This window comes from Bos taurus, chromosome 4, assembly GCF_002263795.3.
Source record: "Bos taurus isolate L1 Dominette 01449 registration number 42190680 breed Hereford chromosome 4, ARS-UCD2.0, whole genome shotgun sequence".
In the NCBI taxonomy this organism is placed as follows: domain Eukaryota; kingdom Metazoa; phylum Chordata; class Mammalia; order Artiodactyla; family Bovidae; genus Bos; species Bos taurus.
In genome coordinates, this window is record NC_037331.1 from 43623022 (window position 1) to 43649149 (window position 26128).

General features: G+C 35.6%; 1 protein-coding gene across 4 annotated transcripts in view; it reads right to left on the reverse strand.

The window, feature by feature from the left end:
- Positions 1–26128, reverse strand: part of PTPN12 (protein tyrosine phosphatase non-receptor type 12) — a 92185-nt gene that overhangs the window by 24343 nt on the left and 41714 nt on the right. For 2 of the 4 annotated variants that reach the window (XM_059885630.1, XM_059885631.1), the window contains exons 3-10: positions 17473–17919; positions 16726–16802; positions 15078–15173; positions 14297–14335; positions 8931–9002; positions 5548–5607; positions 3088–3230; positions 1108–1174 (exon numbers count right to left, since the gene is read on the reverse strand). In XM_059885630.1, the coding sequence (XP_059741613.1) occupies positions 1108–1174; positions 3088–3230; positions 5548–5607; positions 8931–9002; positions 14297–14335; positions 15078–15173; positions 16726–16802; positions 17473–17919 (1001 nt within the window). Of the gene's footprint in view, positions 1–1107; positions 1175–3087; positions 3231–5547; positions 5608–8930; positions 9003–14296; positions 14336–15077; positions 15174–16291; positions 16412–16725; positions 16803–17472; positions 17920–26128 lie in introns of those variants that run through there. The other 2 variants (NM_001205991.1, XM_059885632.1) reach the window with 2 other exon arrangements.

Here is a 26128-nt window from a genome sequence, read left to right on the forward strand (position 1 = left end):
AAATGCTTCCCGCCCGGATTTTAATCCCTGATTTTTATGTTAAAATGTGTTACAAAGCCACTTAAATTTTATTCATTTCATATGAGTATCAGGAAATGATTAGAATGGGGGAATACAAAAATAAAATTTAACAGCAGGCTTTTTGAAAAACTATTGAAAATTTAAATATTCCTTATGCAAAAGTACAAAATAGAAAGGCAGAGAAAAAAAAGGAAAATGAATAAAAGGAAGAAGGAAAAGAAAATAAATATTTTATTGTTCATATTTTATATAACAGATTGACATATTCATAGAAACTATAAAGCTATGAAGAATAAAACTTCCTAATTCATAGAAAATGAATGTACTATAGAACCAGCAAATAAACCAAATCTACATATAATAAGGAGACTTATGCTTTTTAAATCTGTAATGAAGGCTATTTCTTTATATCCTCCATGGTATCAAAACCAATTTTTTGGAAACAGAAGTAGTAGCAACAATAACAACAAGGATTATAATAAAAACTAACAGTAAATGGAACACTTGCTACCTGCCACATAGTAGTGATGAACTTTACAAGTTTCTTAAGAACTTACTTAATTCTTCAATTATTAATGTTATGATTCCCACTTCCAAATAAAGAAATTATGGTACAATGAGATCAAGTAATTCGACCAAGATCCCACAACTAGTAAATGACAGAGCCAAGAATTTTAACCTTGGAGGTCTAGCTCCAGTCAGCATTCTTAACCCTATACTATATAATGTTTCCAGTTAGACATAAATATTCACTGAATTGATTATATTTATACATAGATAAATATAAAAGGCAACAGAGGTGCAGTATTTGGAAAAGTCAATGCAGAGCGTACATGTCTAATGTAGGTATAAATTCATTCAGAACAAATGAGTGACAATATGTTTATTTTGCTGCCCAGTGTATTACCCTCAAGCTAATATGCATCATTTATACCTTTCACTGCCTTTATCTCTTACATAGCAAAGCTACTTCTAAAAAAGTAGTAACATGTATAACAAAACATATGGTATAATTTACTGCAATTAGTCATAAGTTTAAAAATCATAACAGATGAATTAGATATAACACTATATAAAAATTCTTACCCCAGCTTTTAGTAAATTCCACGTATAATCTATGGCACAAATGGCACCCGTTCTTCCACAGCCTGCACTATGGATATAAAATTTGAAAAAACAATTTGATTTTTGTAATAAAAGAACTATAAGATAAATGTGGATAAATATGTTAATACTCAGAAGCAAAAAATCATTTAAGAAAGCTGATAAAATTCTACTTACTTAGTAAGTAAACTACAACTTAAGATGTGTGCAGGGCAAAGATCCTTAACATTATGATTTATATATTGTTTTCCTTTAATTTAAGGAACTTGCAAGAGTAATACCTAGAAGCCTTCACTCTGAAAGTCTGTCTACCTTGTGAAACCTTGTCTAGCTAACAAAACACCTTGCAGAGATAAATTTATACTATGTTCTAGATAGCTCTGGTAGAGGAAGAAATCTATATCATTTCAATCTGCAAAAGGTACAGGAAAGGTGAAGATTAACAAGCCCCAGAAACTGGTTTGAACATGAGCAGTTACACTAAAGAAAGGCCACTAATGCTTTCTAATCTTCTGAAGAACAGAACCTAAAGAATGTAAAATAAAATATCAAAGTTAGTTATTTTAAAACATGACAAAAATACTTTGAAGTAACTAGTTTTCAGCTAGAGGGAGGCAAATGCACCCAAAGGCTGGAAATCACTATGAGTAAAAAGATGTTATTGACATCTTTAATAATTTTAGGCGGAAAAAAATTTGGGCAGCACTTTCATATGTATTTTGAAACTTTTAGAAATATCATGTAATCTAAGAATCCATGATACAGTACCTTATAAGCAATTTAGTATGGTTTTCTAAAAAGCTCTTAACAATAGACATCAATAATATTAATTTTAAATCACTGATTTATTTGTCAATTCCACACATCAAAACACTTATAAAATTTTAGTGTTAAGGGTTTACTAGAGCTAAATGATATATATGTAAAACTTGGTGGTTAAAAGTGTGATATTACAAAGACAGAGACTATATCAATGAAACATTACAGTTAACATAATATTTTGGTTGTTCAAAAACATTAAATGATCAACTTTATTTTATTAAAAGAAAATCTTCACATCAAATTGGGTTTATGACCTATATACATTGGCTGGACAATATGAATACAACAGGAAATAATTTCAGTTAACGTGTAAAGAAGTCAAGCCAAAGCAATTTATCTTATAATTCTACAATTAAACAGACCCTTCTCTTTTAAACCAGTTAACTACTTAGACTCAGCTAATCACAGACGAACTAAAGAAAAATCATTTTAATTAAGCAGGTTGCTAACTGATTCCCACGTCTATATCAGCAGGTCACCTTTCTGGTTCATAAAGAAAAAGTAGCCCTTTCACTTCACTAATACAGGCATTACAATCCAACCAACTGGCTAAGTAAACTATCTTTGGTGCTCCATCACCACTAATGTTTTTTTTTAACTTTTTATTTTTTATATTCGAGTCAATTAACAATGAGGTGACAGTTTCAGGTGGAAAGCAAAGAGACTCAGCCATCTGTTCTTCCCCAAACTCCCCTCCCATCCATGCTGCCACATAACATGGAGCAGAGTTCCCTGTGCTATAGAGTAGGCCCCTGTTGGCTATCCATTTTAAATATAACTCCACTAATATCTTTTAACTATTGAATTAACCTGAGTTAATTAACCTCTGAGTCCAAAAAATTTCATTTACTTTTTATAACAAATGTGAATACAGGTATAAGTCACTTAAAAAATAAATTGCTATTTTATGAAATAAGTACTATGATTTTAAGTCTTTTGGAAGGATCTAATGTAAAATAAAAAATTAAGAGAAGGAAAACTGCCTCAGGATTCAAGTCACTTTTACTATTTAGAAACCCATATAATGACCAATCTAATGAAATTCCAAACTTATGTTTCAAAATGCTATACATTACCCACATTATAATGCCATCTATACTGAAAAATATTTAATTAAATATTTAGAAAATTCTTTTGTACCTGCAATGAATACAAATAGGCACATCTTCATGTTCCTGGTATTTCCTCATTAAGCTTATCATGTCCAGAATAGAATCAAATGATGAAGGAACATCATGGTCTGGCCAGTTCACATAATGAAACTGATATAGCCTACGAGATTCCTTGAAGAATAACAGAAATTCAATCATATGAAAATACAGTTACAAATTTTAAACCACACAGAAAAGCTGCACATTTCACTTTGCTGCCATTTCTAAGATATGTATGTCATATTCAGCACTTTGTTAAAAAAAAAAAGATAGCCTACATTTATCACATACCTTTTCTTAATCCTGCATGTAATACGATGGGGAAGGTACTGTTAGTACTATCCTAATTTTATAGGTAAGGAAATTGAGACAGAAAGAATAACCTGCGTAATGTTTCATAGCAAATGACAGTATGGGGTCTGAAAGCAGGCAGTCTTACTTCCAAAACCTGCACTTTAACCAGAATACTATATAGTTAATCTACAGTAGTAAATGGATAAGCAATATACCATAAGCATTGTTTTAGAATCCATTACAGTTAGAAGGCTAGTAGACTATTTAAATGAAAAAGAAAATTAGAAATGAAAATTTCCGAACCCAAACCTACTCAAATTATGGTGCAGGCTGCCATCCATCTCCCTACCCTTTCAAGGGGTTTGTGAAATAGCTTTCACGTTATTTCACGCTATAATAATACTAAGGTGTTATTTGCCATTTCCACTCTCATTCTCTCATCAGTGTACAGCAGTCTTCTCAAGGCTACAAGACTTAAGATGATGTCATCACTTTGAGAGCTTGTGCAATGTCTGCTTGTGTATTAAAAAAAAAAAACTCAGTTTTCATTTCAAATATAGTAAATAATAAAAGATATAACCCACATAAACAAGAGCTCTTTGGAAACTTCTGTAATTTTTAAGAACCTGAAGAATGGCTATTCTAGGTGTTAAGCAGAAAAAGCACTGCTTGGCATTCAGGCAAAACTGTATTCAAATTCTACTTCTGTCATTTACTGAATAACTTTAGGTAAGTTACCTAATTTCTCAAAGACTCTATCTTCATCAGTGGGCAATGGAGAAAACAGTATCTACCACTATACAAGTTAGGAGGACTGAAATGCCTGATATACTACTGAAATTCCATAAAGTACCTATTATTAGTAGTACAGATTAAAAAATAGCAACCAAAGTGATAATAATTGAGTCAACTAAAGGGAAATGATTAGTCGGGAGAAGGGTTGCTACAACTACTGGAACCATGTCTACTTATCATCAGGAAGGAATTAAGTATGTTTATAAATGCACTGGTTGAAGAAGAAATGGTAAGCTTTATGGCCAAGCTTATTTACTTTATTTTTTACTTATTTATTTTGGTTATTTACTTTAAAGTGATTTAAATTTAAGACTGAGGAAGAACTGATAGGCCTTCTCTCATATCCATCAGATTTTTTATTCATTCCTGAAGAAACTTCATTTTATATAGTTCTGTTGAAGTCACAGGCCTCAAGTGAAAACAAGATATATCTAAATGAAGACTTAGCTTTTTTTTTTTTTTTTTTAAATTTTTGAATGCACTGTGTCTTCATTGCTGCACACAGGCTTTCTCTGCTGCTGCTAAGTCGCTTTAGTCGTGTCCGACTCTGTGCGATCCCATAGACGGCAGCCCACCAGGCTCCCCCGTCCCTGGGATTCTCCAGGCAAGAACACTGGAGTGGGGTGCCATTTCCTTCTCCAATGCATGAAAGTGAAAAGTGAAAGTGAAGTCGCTCAGTCGTGTCCGACTCTTAGCAACCCCATGGACTGCAGCCTACCAGGCTCCTCCGTCCATGGGATTTTCCAGGCAAGAGTACTGGAGTTGGGTGCCATAGTTGTGGTGAATGGGGGCTACTCTTCGTTGTTGTTCAACAGCTTCTCATTGTGGTAGCTTCTCTTGTTGCAGAGCACAGGCTCTAGACAAGTAGGCTCAGTAGTCGTGGCACATGGGCTTAGTTTCCTCAAGGCACATGGGATCTTCTGGGACCAGGGATCCCTTGCACTGGCAGACAAATTCTTAACCACTGGACCACCACAGAAGTCCGAAGACTAGCTTTAATGGTGGTTTGTCGCTGTCTAAAACATTGTAAACTAGTAAAAGTGGGTAATAATTATGTAAATAATAACCTAATCTGTTTATTGCAATAGAGGAAAAATATCTACAGCAAAGAAACCAGTTATTCCATAGTGTAAATTTAACTTAGGGAAAGATTCTAAGTGAGTTAAAGTTTATATTACTTTAAATATAAGGCTTAAGATAATAAAATATTACATCTGATTTTCTTCTTTGTTACACTACATAACAACAACAAAAAATACATCTCCTTAACTAATGTAAGATAAGATAGTATACTGTTTACACATATCGTCTCTTTAGGGTACATATTCTTAGAAACTATCTCTAAATGGAAAATACTTACATTTTGAAATTCAAGTAAGAGTGTCCTAATGAAGTAGTCTGTTCTTGCTTGTTCAGCTTCCTAAATAAAGAGAAACACTTGTGAGTCAGTGAGAACATTAAAACAAAAATATTTACATGCCAAAACAATAATTTCTTACAATATGAAATTACCTTTAAAATTCTAGGTATGTCTAATTATTATAAAAACAACCATTCCAAAAGTCATCAATTTGGTTATTTAAGTTTTATTTAGAAGTTTTTTAAACAGAAGTGTCTGTCAACCAATTACTAAGCTAGGAGTGGATCATCCAACAAAATACTTGCAAGGTGACAACCATCACCAGAATCATGTAACAGAAATAACACCTACAAACAAAACGTCACTCCTAAATACTACAAACTCCTTCAATCATTTTATCTATTAAGCTTGATTTTTCTCTACCTAACACTTAAACTCTGAGTTAAATGGATGCCAAATGGGTAAGGAAAAAGATGCATTCAGAAAATCCCAAATTATTATTTTGGTTGATGACAAAATAGTCACTTTAAAAGTCTCTTACTGTTATTTGTCAGTGTATTAGAATGAAGCCTCTTCATCAATTTGTCACTAAGTAAACTTATTTTTGCCTTTTTTAACTAAAACTACAGATAGGTGAGGACATCAATTGTCAAGAGCAACAGATATGCTGCTTTACTAATTAAAAAAAAATCAACATTATTCCGGCTTTAATGTTATAAACCATAATAATTTATTTTGAACTTTTTAAATAACATTAGGGGGAAAGTTATGTTTTTAAAACACAGAATAAATGAAAACACTGGTCCAAGATAATGTTTGCTCACCTATAAAAGGTGAGATAAATATTTTTGACTTTGTAGGCCGTGAAGTCTCTGTTGTGCTGTGATAGGCAAATATGTAAATTAGTGGGCAAGGCTGTACATCAATAAAACTTCACTCACAAAACAGGCAGTGGGCTAGACTGACCCATGGACAGTGCTGATCGAAGTGGCTGTAAGCAGCAACATGCTTCTGAGCTCCGGCTAGCCAGGCCCTCACTCCTCACCAACACTCTACCCTCTTTCCCATCCCCAAATCGAGAGAGCTTCTAATACTCTCAGTCTTAAACACTGTGATTGCCAAGTCGAGTCAAATCACTTACTATGGTTATTTTCACTACCTTGCTTTCTATTCATACATTTGATTTGTGTTTTACAACAGTGATAACAAATCCTGAGTTCTCTGAAACAATCACATGACATACAAATTACTTCCATTTTGAAATTTTGAAAAGAAAAATTCTGCTGCTTCAGCAATCCCATCACTGACAAATCAAACCAGCTCTTATTGATCAAATCAAACTTTTTATTAACAGGACTTTTAAAAATTACTCATTAGTGCAATTGAAAAACCAATCCTCAAATCAATTCATCTTTTCCCAAATTTCAAACTATTTCCTACTTTTCTCTATTGATTATGATAAATTGTTTACTATTCCTGATCCCTGCCTGTTAAAATTTTGTTTTGTTGTTGACCATTAATCACTATATGCTGTCACCTAAACTGTGACATTCATTACAGTTAGTACATTTAAATTTACAAATTTTCAACATAACCACATTGCATAGAACTAGATTTCCTGAACTGTCCAGGTATTTAATACTGTAGAATACTCTCTAAACTGGTGGTGGGGGTGGGGGTGGTAGGTAGGGGTGGGGTTAGGAAGTGTTCCATCACAGAAGTACAATATGGTTATATACTGTTTTTTACTCATTGCAAATAATATGAAATGCAGTAGGATTTTAATTTTTTAAATATTTAATCCACAGTTAATTCTAACCAGGACTTTAGAGAATTGACTATACATTAAATGCAGGCTGTTATAATTATGAGTTAAAGTTAAGATTCTAACAATCACACTGCATTATAAAGGAAGACTGTGGAACACAGTTTGAGTCCTTATCTTAATCAACCTAGAAAGCACTAAATTCCTGGTAGCATCAGAGGAATTCAGAAGTCCTAAATACAAATAAGTCATAAAATTAAGGACTTCTTGAATACAGCAATGACGAGTAAGATCACAGAAATTATATTTCATTTAACCATGGAAAACAAAATAAAAAACAGTTTTGAGATGGGTAATGCAATGGTCAATTTTATTTGTCAATTTGGCTTGGCCACGGTGTGCTCTGATTCTCAGTCATACGTTATTCTTCGTGTTCCTGTGAGGGAGTTTTGGGGTGAAATGAACATTTAAATCAGTAGATTTTGAGTAGAGTGGTTGGCCCTCATCCAATCAGTTAATCCATGAATAGAACGAAAGGATCAGACTCCTCCAAGTAAGAGAGAATTCTCCAGGAGACTGCTTTCAGCACTGGCTCTTCGTGGTTCTACAGCTGACTGTCTTTGGACTGGAGCTGAAATGTTAGTTTGTCTGGGTCTCAGCCTTCCCACCTTCAGACTAGAATTGCAGTATTGGCTCTCGGTCTCCAGGCTGTGGGTCTTCAGCCTGAAACCGAAGCATCAGCTCCTCCTGGATCTCCAGCTTGCCCACCCTGACTGCAGATTTTGGACTTGCCAGCTTCCATAGTCACGTGAGTCAATTCTGACAAATCTCTTTTCTGTATATACACATTCTACTGCTTCTGTTCTCTGGAAAACCCTGATTAATATGGGGAAATTATTTTAAGTGATTATAAAAAGACACCATCATATGTAATCCAAAGCAAAGTGTTGGTTCTATTCTAAAGCTCACTATTTCTTTTTCCCCTCACTGTTTTTATTTTTTAATTAATCTTCTCAGATTTATGCTTTGTTAGTTTTAGGACTTGAATTTAATTCGTTTCCAAAGCTCATCAAATAGGTATCTATTTTAAGTTTCATGTCAAGTTTTCTGCCATAAAGGGTCAATCTCTGCTATTAGGATGGAGGTTCTCAAACCTATCTTTGTATATAATTATAAGGGGAGAATAACATGGTTATGAAAGATTAACATCATAAACTATGCTTCAGCATCAAGGATCTTTCCCATTAGTTGAATAAGAGCATAGTTATTTGTTTATTCTTAGATATGTAACACTTACAATCAACTTACATGCAAAGACTAAGACAGAATTAACATAATAAGGAAATTATACATTTAAGAAAAGTCATTCTTAAAGTTCCTTAATTTATATACACTATGCAACACAATACTGTAAAACAATTATAGTCAAATTTTAAAAAGCATTGTAAAACAAGCATTATTAATATTTGTTTATTATAATTAAGTATAGATTCACATGAAAACACTGAGTGCTTGGCTTATATAACCCATAAGATTCAACACAATTATAAGTTAACTATTCATCAGTCTGACATACCCACTGCCTGATTAAATAATGTTTATGAATATAGGTACTTACACAAGAAATTTTAAATGGTGCAAATGTTATAGGGTCTTCTCCAAACAAAGGCCAATACCGTTCACATTTTTTCTGTTGTCCAAAAAGAGGTTAGTAAATAACTGATAATTTGTTTTATTTGAACTTTTACAAATATTTTGTGTTCCGCTTGTTCTTCATTCCCAGAAAACAAACTGCCATCAGTAGGCAGGGACTAAGAGTTTAGATTTATCCAACTCTTTAAAGGTGGGCTACTAATTGCTCTTCAAGATTAGTAATAGGAACTTTATTAACCTAAGTGTATAAGCTGTTCATTTCTACCTGCTTGTTATACAGACTCCAAAGATCCTCCTCTAGAAAAGAAAAATTGCTTTTTTTTTTTAAATGCCTAGCACAAGGAGGTAAATTTAGTGTAAGAAGTTGTTCAATTTAGTGTAAGAAATTTAGCATATGAGTTTTAATGGTTCTAAAATGACAATATCTATAATACCTAGTTGAATTCTCATTAAGTATAAAATCTGTGGCACAGTGGAAACAGCACTCCACTCAGTATAAGAAAATGGCACAGGTAGCAATTTTACCATTTGTTTACATTTAGTTCCTTTACCTATAAAAACAGGGATGGTAATACTTATCTTACATGATTGTTTCAAGGAATTTGAGTATATTTCAAATGTTCTACTGTTGGTAAAAAACACTATTCAAGAACTGGAGAAGGAAATGGCAACCCACTCCAGTATTCCTGCGTGGAGCATCCCATGGATGGAGGAGCCTGGTGGGCTACAGTCCACGGGGTGGCAAAGAGTCAGACACGACTGAGCGACTTCACTCACTCACTCACTATACAAGAATAATGTATTAAACTATTCACTTTTATTTGAGATTAGAGAAGGTATAATCAAACAGTATCCTTATTTTCCCATAATACATAGGTATAGAAATAGTGTAGAATATTCATTTACATTGGTTTCTAGTATCAAGCCTCATTATTTTAAAAATTTAGGTAAGTGAATAAAAGCCTAACTTCATAAAAGACCCAGTGATTCTGATACAAGAAATAATGTAATTTTGCCAGTAAGACCCAATAAAATTGAAGTCTTTATAACTGACAATCTAGCTTAAAATACACATTTTAGCAGTGGGAAATATATCAGTTCTTACTAAATCCTCATAGTTCTACATACAGTAAGTGGAACTGTTACCTATAGGCTGGAATTAACTGTAAGTTGACAATACTGCTCTCAGGGCAAAAAGTAGAACTGCCTAGTATGTCACTTTAACTTAGAGTAAATACTACTAAAATTTTAGAAGGCTTAAAGTCACAAACTTAATTTCCTAGTAGAAGTTTATAGAAAATGATAAATTATTTTGAAGGTTATTTGTTTTTCTTCTTGGTCTTTCACTTAGTAAACCTTTAATATCTTGAAACAGAAAACAAGTTTATAGGAGATTAGCAAGAACTGAAAGTTTGTGACTTAACATGCCTCTCTTCAGAGCAATGTTGAGTAAAGTTTATATTGGTATTTATATTTCAGGTATGAACTAATTACTGATACAATTGATACCAAAATGTATGTGTTAAACATAATACGTGAATTTTATTGTTGTTCAGTTGCTAAGTTGTGTCCAACTCTTTTGTGACCCTTTGGACCACAACAGACAGGCTTCCCTGCCCTTTGCTATCTCCTAAAGTTTGCTCAAACTCATATTCATTGAGTTGATGATGCCATCCAACCATCTCATCCTCTGTCACCCCCTTCTCCTCCTGCCCTCAATCTTTCCCAGCATCAGGGTCTTTAATCTATAGTAATTTGTCATTGGTTTCAGAGATGAGGAAGCTGAAGCTCAGAGAGGGCAGTTCACTGCACCATGTCCAAATGCCAGTAAGTGTAGGTTTGTTTGATTTCATTACCTGTGCTCTTTCCATTAGGTCACACTCTAAGTCAAAGTGGAGATTATCAAAAGAATTCATAGCCTTGACCGATAAAACAACAAAACCAACTAACAAAACACTATGAATCCAAAAAATCATTAGGTTCAAAAAGTTTTAGCATTCAATACAACTTTATCTTTTAAGCATTATTACTGATACACAATGTGAGCTTATTAACAGAAAGAAGAGAAACAAATCCCAAATCTTAAAAGTAACTTAAAAAAAGTTAGGAAGGTGAAATTTAAATTTCGTCATGGAATTCCAGGTGAGCTATTTCAAATCCTGAAAGATGATGCTGTGAAAATGCTGCACTCCATGTGCCAGCAAATTTGGAAAACTCAGCAGTGGCCACAGGACTGGAAAAGGTCAGTTTTCATTCCAATCCCAAAGAAAGGCAATGCCAAAGAATGTTCAAACTACTGCACAATTGCACTCATCTCAGCTAGTAAAGTAATACTCAAAATTCTCCAAGCCAGGACTCTGTGGGAGGGGGAGAGGGTGGGATGATTTGGGAGAATGGCATTGAAATATGTATAATATCATACATGAAATGAGTCGCCAGTCCAGATTCGATGCACAATACTGGATGCTTGGGGCTGGTGCACTGGGACGACCCAGAGGGATGGTATGGGGAGGGAGGAGGGAGGAGGGATCAGGATGGGGAACATATGTATGCCTGTGGCGGATTCATTTCGATATATGGCAGAACCAATGCAATATTGTAAAGTTTAAAAATAAAATAAAATTAAAAAAAAAAAAAATTCTCCAAGCCAGGCTTCAGTAATACGTGAACCGTGAACTACCAGATGTTCAAGCTGGTTTTAGAAAAGGCAGAGGAACTAGAGATCAAATTGCCAACATCCACTGCTGCTGCTGCTGCTGCTAAGTCGCTTCAGTCGTGTCCAACTCTGTGCGACCCCATGGACTGCAGCCTACCAGGCTTCTCCGTCCATGGGATTCTCCAGGCAAGAACACTGGAGTGGGTTGCCATTTCCTTCTCCAATGCATGAAAGTGGAAAGTGAAAGTGAAGTCGCTGAGTCGTGTCTGACTCTTAGTGACCACATGGACTGCAGCCCACCAGGCTCCTTCATCCATGGGATTTTCCAGGCAACAGTACTGGAGTGGGGTGCCATTGCCTTCTCCCCAACATCCACTGGATCATTGAAAAAGCAAGAGAGTTCCAGAAAAAGATCTATTTTTGCTATATTGACTATGCCAAAGCCCTTGACTGTGTGGATCACCACAAACTGTGGAAAATTCTGAAAGAGATGGGAATACCAGACCACCTGACCAGCCTCTTGAGAAACCTATATGCAGGTCAGGAAGCAACAGTTAGAACTGGACATGGAACAACAGACTGGTTCCAAATAGGAAAAGGAGTACGTCAAGGCTGTATACTGTCACCCTGCTTATTTAACTTACATGCAGAGTACATCATGAGAAACGCTGGGCTGAAAGAAGCACAAGCTGGAATCAAGACTGCCGGGAGAAATATCAATAACCTCAGATATGCAGATGATACCACCCTTATGGCAGAAAGTGAAGAGGAAGTAAAAAGCCTATTGATGAAAGTGAAAGTGGAGAGTGAAGAAGTTGGCTTAAAGCTCAACATTCAGAAAACAAAGATCATGGCATCTGGTCCCATCACTTCATGGCAAATAGATGGGGAAACAGTGTCAGACTTTATTTTTGGGGGCTCCAAAATCATTGCAGATGGTGACTGCAGCCATGAAATTAAAAGACTCCTTGGAAGGAAACTTATGACCAACCTAGATAGCATATTCAAAAGCAGAGACATTACTTTGCCAACAAAGGTCCGTCTAGTCAAGGCTATGGTTTTTCCTGTGGTCACGTATGGATGTGAGAGTTGGACTGTGAAGAAAGCTGAGCGAGGAAGAATTGATGCTTTTGAACTGTGGTGTTGGAGAAGACTCCTGAGAGTCCCTCGGACTGCAAGGAGATCCAACCAGTCCATTCTGAAGGAGATCAGCCCTGGGATTTCTTTGGAAGGAATGATGCTAAAGTTGAAACTCCAGGACTTTGGCCACCTCATGCGATGAGTTGACTCATTGGAAAAGACTCTGATGCTGGGAGGGATTGGGGGCAGGAGGAGAAGGGGACGACAGAGGATGAGATGGCTGGATGGCATCACCGACTCAATGCATGTGGGTCTGAGTGAACTCCGGGAGTTGGTGATGGACAGGGAGGCCTGGCGTGCTGCAATTCATGGGGTTGCAAAGAGTCGGACACGACTGGGCGACTGAACTGAACACAACTAATAATAATAATGGTACCGAAGTACATACTGACAATATTTAAACAGGTAATTACTTAACAGTATCTCAGTCTGTATATTAATCTTACACTGTTCATTTTCTGTCCAATATTGCTAATGTTTCCACTACTGGTAACTGATGTAGTTGGGAGGAATGACAAAATTACTAGTAAAAATAAGGCTTTCTAATGATTTATATATAATAATATTTCACATAACTGAAAGATGAGTATCTTGTTTTATGCAATGTATCCTTGACTGAAAATTTTAATAAGAAGTTTTACAACTTTTAAATCATTTCTTAGTTTAACTATAATGCAATTAATGAACTATACTTGCATGCTGCTGCTAAGTAGCTTCAGTCGTGTCCAACTCTGTGCGACCCCATGGACGGCAGCCCATCAGGCTCCCCTGTCCCCGGGATTCTCCAGGCAAGAACACTGGAGTGGGTTGGCATTTCCTTCTCCAATGCATGAAAGTGAAAAGTGAAAGTGAAGTCGCCCAGTCGTGTCTGACTCTTCGCGACCCCATGGACTGCAGCTTACCAGGCTCCTCCGTCCATGGGATTTTCCAGGCAAGAGTACTTGCATAAGGATACTTCAAATTATCAGATAATTTATTTGTCACATTTATAGATGCTCACGCTTAAACTGAAGATTTAGGAATCAGTTCTACAGGAGATCAGAATGGTTTTGATACTAATTTCATTTGTACATGTTTTTTACCTATGTTAAAAAATTTCAGATTAAGGAATTTTCCTCTCTTCATTTTGGAGATACCATTACAAAAATGTAGTGTAATTGGCAGACAGAAATTAGAAATTTCAAGCTGTAAATTAATCAGAATTATTTTAAATCATTTTTATTGTCCATAAGCAGTGTTCTACTTACAACACCATTAAATATTGGAAGACTACTAAGTAACAATACAGACTCTATTGCTTTAAACATATCATAAAATGTACCTATAAAATATAAAAGTATTTTATGTGTTTAGGGATGATTTGGCTCCTTTTGTTAAAATGAAAGCAATAGCAGAACACACAAAAAAGAGAAGAATTAACTATTTTAACAACTAAGGCTAAGAATATAATAAAAGACCAAGAATATATATCCCTAGAAATGAAGTAATAAAAAAAAAATTCTACAATTACTTTAAATGTTAACAGTTATACGTACCCTTCCCATCTCGAATTCACGACAGGCCATTACAATGATCTAAAAATAAGGGGGAAGGGGTGGGATAAGATTGATAATATATCAGTTAAATACAATTTTACTTTTCTAACAAAATGTACATTTCAAGAATTATTTTTATTCTGAGAAGAAGTATACCTGGCCTGTCAAAAAAAGTACGTTTAATATTAAAAGTATGAGTTAAACTGGCTTCAAATAACAAGATGTATTTGATTTTAACTGAATTTTTTGAATCTTACAGATATATCTTTTGTAATTAAAATAATGCATTCAGGATATTTACTGAATAGAATAGCACTATTAAATACTTTGCTTACTAAAGGTTGAATGTAACTGTCTTTAAACATGAAGGTTATTACATGTGCTTTCCCATCCCAACAGTTTTATAATGTAATGTTTCAAACATACAGCAAAGTTGAAATAATTTTACACTAAACACTGTATAGCTACCATCTATGTTCTACCATTAACATTTGACAATATTTGTTTTTAATCACATAGATGTCCTTCCACCCATCTATCAGTGTTTGGTAGTTGTCTTATACTACCAACTTAAACCAAGATTTAAAGTACTGCCATACTCTATTCTTGAAATATTTCAACAAATTTCTCAAAATTTAACAAGACAACCTAGCCATCAGTTTCTGTCTTTTTAATAAACTAACTATAGTTAACATAACATTATGGCTCAAAAGTCATATTGTAGGATATAGTTAACACATCATTATGGCTAGAAAATCATGCCATTTCATACAATACTTACTACAACATTGTACTCCCATATCATCCTCCAAAAATCTATTACCGTATTTGCTAAAGGTCCTTGGGTTGCCACATATGCTTTTGGCCCATAAACACCCTAAAAAAGTTAAAAGCATACAAATTATGATTACCAAAAATATTTTCTACCTAAATTTTAAGTTTTCAAATGTTATTAGCATTAATGCTGTTTTCAGCTAAACAATTTCCAAATAATTTTTCTTTAATAACGTATAAAAGCATGACAAAATATATTTCACTTCAGCTTCTGGTGAAACATGGTTCATAGAATTCAAAAGTAAACCTCCTTATGCTATTTTAAAAATTATTAGTTACCTAGGAATTGAAAGCCCTAGTCAACAAAACTAACTAGCAGAAACTTAAAAGCATGCATCAATTCTAAAAAATAAGACTAGAACTAGCTAATAGTTCTTTCTTAGCTAGATTCTTCCATAGCTGTCTTTGGTTTAAGCACCTACTAAATATACTTTTAATAGTAAACCCAAGAATATATCAAACAAACTAGCAGACTAAAATGTTAAACCAGTACATTCAGTGAGCCAGTGTTATTAGGTGCAATTAAAAACTAGAACTTTTAACAAATGTCCTTATAAAAGAACATAAGCCTCAATTATATCTGAAAGAATGAACTATGTATTAGTTTTTTTTTTTCCATATTTATTTGTTTATGTGGTTATGCCAGGTCTTAGTTGCAACACTCAAGATCTTTGTTACTGCATGTGGGAGCTTTCTGTTTGTTTTTTAGTTGCAGTATGTAGGATCTAGTTCCCTGACCAGGGAATGAACCCCTGCATTAGGAGTGGGAAGTCTTAGCCACTGGACCACCAGGGAAGTCCCTATGTATTAGTTTTTGTTTAACTATTAGTTTTGGGCTCTGCCATATTTGTAATAAAATTGACTTTTCAGGAAAAGCTTTTATTTAGAACCATAATTCTTCAATGTTGACATTAATTCTACCATATAACTCTTACCACCTTAATATTTTTCTCAACAAAATACTGTAAAATAGATTCAAAAGCACAGAGTAACAGAACAAAATAGTCTTATTTACTCAAGTAGCAGTCTGAATCTCTCTACTGATAAATACCCTATATGGTTCATTAACAGAAATGACTAAGTACATTTGTGTACATAACAAACGAGACAATTTAGCAATCAGTAAAGGCTTCCCAGGTGGCTTGGTGGTAAAGAACCTGCCTGCCAATGCAGGAGATGTGGATTCGATCCCTGGGTCTGGAAGATCCCCTGGAGAAGGAAACGGCAACCCACTCCAATATTCTTGCCTGGGGAAATCTCACGAACAGAAGAACCTGGCAGGCTACACAGTCCATGGGGGTCAACAAAAGTTGGACATGACTTAGCAACTAATCAGCAACAAAGGTGTTTATAATAAGCCTTCAATACAAAAGAAGAAACACACAAACAAAAAAACTTTATCTCCACTATCATAAAATTAAGCAAAAATCTTTAATAAGGATGCTAGACAGAAAACATAAAAATACGTCATGGCTGTGACTTTACTTCTTTCACCGTTGGCATCACATTAGGCAATTTAAAATTTTTTAATAAAACTAGTATTGTAGGAAGTCATTAAATATGGCAGAGAAACACCATTTAAAATTAATACATACCTTAATAAAATTTGCATTGATATAGTCTGAATCTTGAGAAGGAGTCTTTAAAGTCAACTTAACTCGGCTATGATCAACTACAGGGAAAAAAAGGGATTTTTAAAATAACGTCCTATAAGCAGACAAGTTTTTTTCCCTAATGAACCATAAATAAGATTAAATAACTAAAATTATTTACTTAAAATGAATGAAAACTGACTTTTAAGTATAAGCAGGGTAATTTCTAACATCATATTGATAGGAAGTGGGTCTCATTGTAAAGCTGTGTTTCAAAGTAGGAATCAGAATATTCAGGACCTCTTTTAAAAATATAAAGTCCTGAGCATCATCTTAGATTTACTATACAAGAGTTTAGGATTTACATGTCTACAGTTTTTAATAAGCACTAAAACTTAATACATTAGTTTGTCAAAATTCTTTTAAGGAACTCTAACTTTCATATTTTATAAGAAATTATGAAAATTAAGTTTAAAAAATTAGGTAAAAGTGACAAATAAATTAGATGATGTATGAAAAGTGCTGAATACTTCACTTGACAAATAATATTTATTATTGGGTAGTGTTCACTCAGCTAATTTGGTGTCAGCTGGTACCTCCACCATTAAATTACTATCTTTTCTTTTGTACTTAGTAAGTATCTGGGGCTAGACTTTGAGCCTGTGAAATCCTACTAAAGTAGTAGGATCACCTAATTTCATGGTCCTAATTAATAGATGCTTACTCCTTGGAAGGAAAGTTATGACCAACCTAGATAGCATATTGAAAGCAGAGACATTACTTTGCCAACAAAGGTCCGTCTAGTCAAGGCTATGGTTTTTCCTGTGGTCACGTATGGATGTGAGAGTTGGACTGTGAAGAAAGCTGAGCGCCGAAGAATTGATGCTTTTGAACTGTGGTGCTGGAAAAGACTCTTGAGAGTTCCTTGGACTGCAAGGAGATCCAACCAGTCCATTCCAAAGGAGACCAGTCCTAGGTGTTCTTTGGAAGGACTGATGCTGAAGCTGAAACTCCAGTACTTTGGCCACCTCATGTGAAGAGTTGACTCACTGGAAAAGACTCTGATGCTGGGAGGGATTGGGGGCGGAAGGAGAAGGGGACGACAGAGGATGAGATGGCTGGATGGCATCACCGACTCAATGGACTTGAGTTTGAGTGAACTCCGGAAGTTGGTGATGGACAGGGAGGCCTGGCGGGCTGCAATTCATGGGGTTGCAAAGAGTCAGACACGACTGAGCGACTGAACTGAACTGAACTAAACTGAATAACATGTAACATGCCACAATCATTTCAGTTGTTTCTAATCCAGGGACAATTATTAAAGGCAATTAAAATACAAAAAGACATACAGAAATGGTAACAAATACAAATAAACTTAAACTTTTTGTTTTTTGGCCTCGCTGCATGGCATGCAGGATCTTAATTCCTCAACTAGGAATTGAACCTGTGACCCTGCAGTGAAAGTGTGGAGTCCTAACCACTGGAATGTCAAAAAAGTCCCCTAGCAAACATTTTAAGAAGAATAATTAATTTATTAGTCAACAAACTGAATTTATACATTAATATAAAGGTCCAGTTCTGCTAATTTTATTTATTTATTTTTGGTGAAATCTTCTTTGGAAATATGTAGGAAGAGATATATAAGAAAGACATACTAGTTTCCAATTAAAATTATTTATCCCCTTCCCATGTTTCCAGGAAAGAGAATACATACATGTGTATCAATGCTTTGTTTCTTGTTTCATTACATCCTACATGTCTTTTTTAAAAAGCCATTTTAGATCAGAAATGTACATATAAAAAATGCTATGCTTTGGGTAAATGATAATAGAACAATTCTGAAGTTAGTACAATGGCAGTTAAATAACCATATGATGCTTCTTCTTACCATGTTGATACCATGTTGAACCAATAATGATAGGTTCCAATTAATACAAAGTATCTCAAAGACAAAGACTGTACAATAGTTGGCTGACCATTGAATCCTTAGTAAATGTTTCTGGGGACTGTGAATCCAGATGAGAACAGTGGCTCCCAAATGATAGCCAATACTGGTGCCAAGCTGCTTGCTACATACAAGTTGGGAAATTTTTTTAAAAAATTCTCTGGAAAATTTTATGTGTATATAAAAATAAAACAGTATAATGAACTTCATCTATCTACTACCCATCTTCAACATTTTGCCACTCTCATTTCATCTATTGCTGATCATACAGCAATGAGGGGCTGGGGAAAATAACTTAGAAAGCAAGAGTTCTGAGTCCCATATTCTGCAGTAAGTCTGATTCAGTCAGTTCAAGATGGGGCACAGAAATGTGATTTTTTTTTTTTTTTAATGAAATAACGCCATTAGAAACAACATGATGGACCTAGAGACTATCATACCAAGTGAAGTCAGAAAGAGAAAAATACTGTAGGACATCACTTATATTTGGAATATAAAACAGGACACAAATGAACATATCTATGATACAGAAACAGATTGACAGACATAGAAAACAGACTTCTGGTTGCCAAGGGGGAGAGTGGAAGGGGAAAGAAGGATTGGGAATTTGAGATCAGCAGATGCAGACTATTATATATAGGATGGATAAACAATAAGGACCTACTATATAGCACAGGAAACTATTCAATATCCTGTGATAAGCCATAATGAAAAGGATTATGAAAATGTATATGTATTACTAAATTACTCTATTGTACAGCAAAAACTAACACAACATTGTAAATCAACTATACTTGAATAAGAATTTTTTAATGGCTTTTTTTTTAAACACTCTAAGGCACAGGCAAATTTTCTAGTCACTACTAGATTGAGAATATAAAAATCAATATTATGCTGTGTATAACATAGTATGTGTATTTTAATACTCTTTATCAGTGGTTCTATTAAGCATAAACATGAAGAGAAATAACTTAAAGAATATGAAAGAAATTATTGTTTTCATTTCATGGTTTTGCTGCCTGCTTCTGCAGTCTCCCAGGAGCCATTTCCAAATAGATAAAACCAGTATTCGCTACACAGGAGGCTCTTTAAAGTAGTAGCTTTTTTCTTCTTCAACAAACATCTATTCCAACGACAAATAAACACACACACACCAAACAATATATAAATATATTGTTGCCTCCAAGAAAACACACACCTATTGATAAATCCTAGGTGTGAAAAATAAAAGAATCTTCATAATAACATTGGAATAGGCAGAATACCCTGATCCATCACTTCTAAAGGCTAGCCAGCTCAGTTTTAGCCCTTTCAACAAACAAAAGCAACAGGTCATCCTTGACACAGGAGTATCCAGAAATTTCTTAATTATAGGCCTGGTCTCAGTGGTCTAGCATAAAATAAACCAAATCTCCCAGATAGCCTGAGAAAAACCTAAGTGATCTTTGAATAGTGATGAAATTACTTTTAATGGATCAAACGCAATAATGTCTGCTCTTGCCACTTCAAGTCAACATTATACTAGAGGTTTTAGCCAGTGAAATAAGTCAAAACAGACACTCAGATTGGAAAGAAAGGAGTAAAACTATCATTATTTGTAAATGACATGATTCTGATATGTAAAAAATCCTAACATTTCCACAGAAAAATTACTAAGATAAATGAGTCCAGGAAGGTCGTGGTCGTTTAGTCACTAAGTCATGTCTGACTCTTGTGACCCCAGGGACTGTGGCCTGGAAGGCTTCTCTCTCCGAAGGTCAGTGGATTAAAAAAAAAAAAAAAATATATCGATGTGCAAATATGAACTATATTTCTATATACTAGTAACAAAAATCTTGAAAATAAAATTAAAATAATTCCATTCACAACAGCATAAAAACTTTTTACAAGAAGAAATACAAGATTTGTACACTGAAAACCATAAAACACTGCTGAGAGAAATTAAAGATTTAAATAAACAGAGTTGTCTTATATATATGGTTCCCTGGTGGTTTAGATGGTCAAGAATCCACCTACAGTGCAGGAGACCTGGGTTCGATCCCTGGGTTGGGAAGATCCCTTGGAGAAGGGCATGGCAACCCACTCTAGTATTCTTGCCTGGAGAATCCCCATGGACAGAGGAGCCTGATGGGGTTGCAAAGAGTCGGATACGACTGAGCGACTAAGCACAGCACATATATAGACATAAACACTTTCTTTATCCATTCATCTGTTGATGAACACTTAGATTCAAAGAGTCAATATGGTTTAAAATTGCAATTATCCTTATCCTTAAACTGATCCATAGATTCAACACAATCCTTATTAAAATTCCAGTAGGAATTTTTGCAGAAATTGACAAGCTTATCTCAGAATTTATATGGAAATGCAAAGGACTGAGAATAACCAAACCAATTTTTTAGGAGAACACTTCTTGCCTTTAAAACTTACTATAAAGCTACAACGATCAAGATACTGTGATCTGGTGTCAATGAAATAGAATTAAGGGTTCAGAAATAAACTCTTACATTTACAGTCAAATTATTTCCAACAGAAGAGCTAAGGCAATTCAGAGGAGAAAGGATAATTTTCAACAAATGGTGCTGGAACAATGCCACGTGCTGAAAGATTATTTTAGATCCTTACCTGACACCATATTAAAAATTAACTCAAAATAGACTATACACTTAAATGCAACAGCTAAGACTATAATATTTACAGGAATGAAATGAAAAATCACAGAAGAAAATCTTTGTCATTCTGGATTAGGCAAAGAGTTCTTGGACTGAACATGAAAAGCATGACCCATAAAACGGATAAACTGGACTTCATGAAAATTAAAAGTGTGCATTAAGACACCACTAAGAAAATGAAAAGACAAACCATAAACTGGAGAGGGGGCGGGGGCCGGGGGGGGGGGGGAGGTGCAAATCATAATATCTGAAAAAAGACTTGTATCTGGGGTATATAGAAAACTTTTATAACTAAATAGGATAAAAAATCAATTAAAAAAATACTGCGAACGCTTTGAAGAGACTGTTCACACCTTCTTTATCCATTAATCTGCTGATGGACACTTAGGTTGCTTGGCAACTGTGAATAATGCTGATATGAATACTGGGATGCATGTATCTCTTTAAATTAGTGTTTTTGTTTTTTTGTGTATATACAGCCAGGAGCAAAACTGTTGGATCATATGATAGTTCTATTTTTTTTTGTTTCTTGAGAAAACTCCATACTGTTTTCCACAGTGGCTGAATGAATTGACATTCCCATCAACAGTATAAAGAGTCCCCATCTTAAAAACGGGTCAACTTTATGATACGTAAATTATACCACAATAAGGCTGTTTAAAAAAACAAAAAAATAAACTGCAAGCACTGGTCATGCTAAATACTCGAAATTGTCCATTTGCACTATTCTTATGACAGAAGGAAAATATGTATCTCTAAAAACTATTACTATTAATTTAACTTTCCAAATTAAAATGATTAGAAATTTATTGGAAACTGACCTATCAAACCTTAAATAACTTAAAGTAAAAAGGTACTGCTACTCTGCCTATAGCACAATGTTTAAGAGCTCAGACGCTAGGGCAAGGTTCCTCAACCTCAGCGCTAATTTTTATTTGACCTTGGCTAATTCTCTGTTGTGAGGAGGCTGTGGCCTCCAGATTGTAGGATGCTGTAGCTTCCCTGTCCTCTACCCACTAGATGCCAGTAGCAGCCTGCTCACTCCACATCCTAGTTGTAATAACCAAACAACCAAACCACGTCTAGCATTGCTAAATGTCTGTCCCTTTAGGAGCAAAATCACTGTGGCTGAAAACCAATGCTTTGGATACAAACTGCCCGGGTTTAAATTCTCACCACACTATTAGCTGTGTGGCAAGCTATTTAAGTTGGTGATGGACAGGGAGGCCTGACGTGCTGCAGTCCACGTGGTCTCAGAGTCGGACACAACTAAGCGACTGAACTGAACTGAACTGAACTGAAGCTGTTTAACCTTTGTCTCAATTTTTTATCTGCAAAATGGCATACAATAGTACCTCCCTCAGTTTTGTTTTGATGATTATGGTAAATAATTCATTTCCTAAAGAAACTGGCAAACAATACAAAGCAAGGCTTTTATTTTTCAGAGGACCAGTGGAACAGCACTGAACTTCCCCATCTATCTCTAGTTAAAATTAATAAAGCTTCCTCCTATTCTCAGTTTTCTCTCTGTAACTCCTGCTACATTATTATCAATAGCACTAACCACTCTGAGAGACCACACATGTTATTTGACTTGTTCATTGCCTTGCCTACACTATAAGCTCTACAAGGGCAAGGTATTTGGTCAGGTTGTTTTCTGCAGCACATAGTATATGTTCAAAGCTTCTTGTAAAATGAATGAATGAAACAACATATGAAAACAGAAACCTGAAGCTGTTTGAGATTCATTTCCTCAGATGGTAAAAAAACAAGGTGGAAACACTGTTTCTTTAAGAGTGTGCACATTAATTCCCTCTCTTCATTCCAAAGCAAAAACCACAACCCAGTTGTGGATGTGACTAGTGACAGAAGCAAGGTCCGATGCTGTAAAGAGCAATATTGCATAGGAACCTGGAATGTTACGTCCACAAATCAATGCAAATTGGACATGGTCACAGTAGATGGCAGGAATGAATGTCACCATTTTAGGAATCAGAAAACTAAAATGAACTGCAATGGGTGAATATAACTCAGATGACCATTACATCTACTACTGTGGGCAGGAATCCCTTAGAAGAAATGGAGTAGCCTTCATAGTCAACAAGAGTCGGAAATGCAGTACTCGGATGCAATCTCAAAAACGACAGAATGATCTCTGTTCATTTCCAAGGCAAACCATTCAATATCATGGTAATTCAAGTCTATGCCCTGACCAGTAATGCTGAAGAAGCTGAAGTTGAATGGTTCTATGAAGACCTACAAGACCTTCTAGAACTTACATCCAAAAAAGATGTCCTTTTCATTATAGGGGACTGGAATGCAAAAGTAGGAACTCAAGAAACACCTGGAGTAACAGGCAAATTTGGCACTGGAGTACAGAATGAAGCGGGGCAAAGGCTAATAGAGTTTTGCCAAGAGAATGCATTGCTTATAGCAAACTCCCTCTTCCAACAACACAAGAGAAGACTCTACACATGGACATCATCAGATGGCCAACACTGAAATCAGACTGATTACATTTTTTGCAGCCAAAGATGGAGAAGCTCTACACAGTCAGCAAAAACAAGACCAGGAGCTGACTGGCTCAGATCAGGAACTCCTCATTGCCAAATTTAGACTTAAATTGAAGAAAGTAGGGAAAACCACTAGACCATTCAGGTATGACCTAAATCAAATCCCTTACGATTATACAGTGGAAGTGAAAAATAGATTTAAGGGACTAGATCTGATAGACAGAGTGCCTGATGAACTATGGATGGAGGTTCATGACATTGTACAGGAGACAGGGATCAAGACCATCCCTAAGAAAAAGAAATGCAAAAAAGGAAAACGGGTGTCTGAGGAGGCCTTACAAATAGCTGTGAAAAGAAGAGAAGCCAAAAGCAAAGAAGAAAAGGAAAGCTACCCATTTGAATGCAGAGTTCCAAAGAACAGCAAGGAGAGATAAGAAAGCCTTCCTCAGTGATCGACGCAAAGAAACCGAGGAAAACAACAGAATGGGAAAGACTAGAGATCTCTTCAAGAAAATTAGAGATACCAAGGGAATATTTCAGGCAAAGATGGGCTCAATAAAGGACAGAAATGGTATGGACCCAACAGAAGCAGAAGATATTAAGAAGACGTGGGAAGAATACACAGAGGAACTATACAAAAAAGATCTTCACAACACAAAATCACGATGGTGTGATCACTCACCTAGAGCCAGACATCCTAGAATGTGAAGTCAAGTGGGCCTTAGGAAGCATCACTACGAACAAAGTTAGTGGAGGTGATGGAATTCCATTTGAGCTATTTCAGCTATATATGCAGAGTACATCATGAGAAATGCTGGGCTGGATGAAGCACAAGCTGGAATCATGATTGCTGGGAGAAATATCAATAACCTCAGATATGCACATGGAGAAGGAAATGGCAACCCATTCCAGTATTCTTGCCTGGAGAATCCCAGGGACAGAGGAGCCTGGTGGGCTGCCATCTATGGGATCACACAGAGTCAGACATGACTGAAGCGACTGAGCAGCAGCAGCAGCAGCAGCAGATACACAGATGACACCACCCTTATCACAGAAAGTGAAGAAGAACTAAAGAGCCTATTGATGAAAGTGAAAGAGGTGAGTGAAAACATCAGCTTTAAACTCAACATTCAGAAAACTAAGATTATGGCATCCGGTCCCATCACTTCATGGCAAACAAATGGGGAAACAGTGGAAACAGTGTCAGACTTTATTTTTCTGGGCTCCAAAATCACTGCCAATGGTGACTGCAGCCATGAAATTAAAAGATGCATGCTCCTTAGAAGGAATGTTATGACCAACCTAGACAGCATATTAAAAGGCAGAGACATTACTTTGCCAACAGAGGTCTGTCTAGTCAAGGCTATGGTTTTCCAATAGTCATGTATGGATGTGAGAGTTGGACTATAAAGAAAGTTGAGGACTGAAGAACTGATGCTTTTGAACTGTGGTGTTTGAGAAGACTCTTGAGAGTCCCTTGGACTGCAAGGAGATCCAACCAGTCCATCCTAAAGGAGATCAGTCCTGAGTGTTCATTGGAAGAACTAATATTGAAGCTGAAACTCCAATACTTTGGCCACCTGATGTGAAGAGCTGACTGATTTGAAAAGACCCTGATAGTGGGAAAGACTGAAGGAAGGAGGAGGAGACAGACACAGAGGATGAGACGGTTGGATGGCATCACTGACTCGATGGACATGAGCTTGGGTCAACTCCAAGAACTGGTGTTGGACAGGGAGGCCTGGCGTGCTGTGGTCCATGGGGTTGCAAAGAGTTGGACACGACTGAACTGAACTGAACATTAATTCCAGAGCATAATAAGAGTACCTCAAAATTATATTGCTTAATTTAAAAGAACTGTTCAGAAACCCATACTATTCACTACTCTGAAGTGGTTTGGTAAGAAAAGTGAATTTATTTTCCAAAACCTTAATGAGTGGTTACTATGTGCTAGGGACAACTGTAAGCATTGTACATGCACAAAATAATCTTTTAAGGTAATTATTATTTTAATCTCCATTTTGAAGATGAAGAAACCAAAGCACAGAAAGGATACATCCAAAATTACATAGATAACAGTTGACAGAGGCAGGATTTGAACTTCCAGTCAGAGCTCTTTATTATGCTCTGTTGCCACTTTATAACTGTGCTGCTACCAGCCACCCACAGATCCCATATCTGAAAGTAAAGTTGAATAACAACAGAAAGATGAAGGATTAAATTTATGCAAAGAGGACAGTAAGAAAGAAGGAAGAAGACAAGTGCGGGATGAGGCA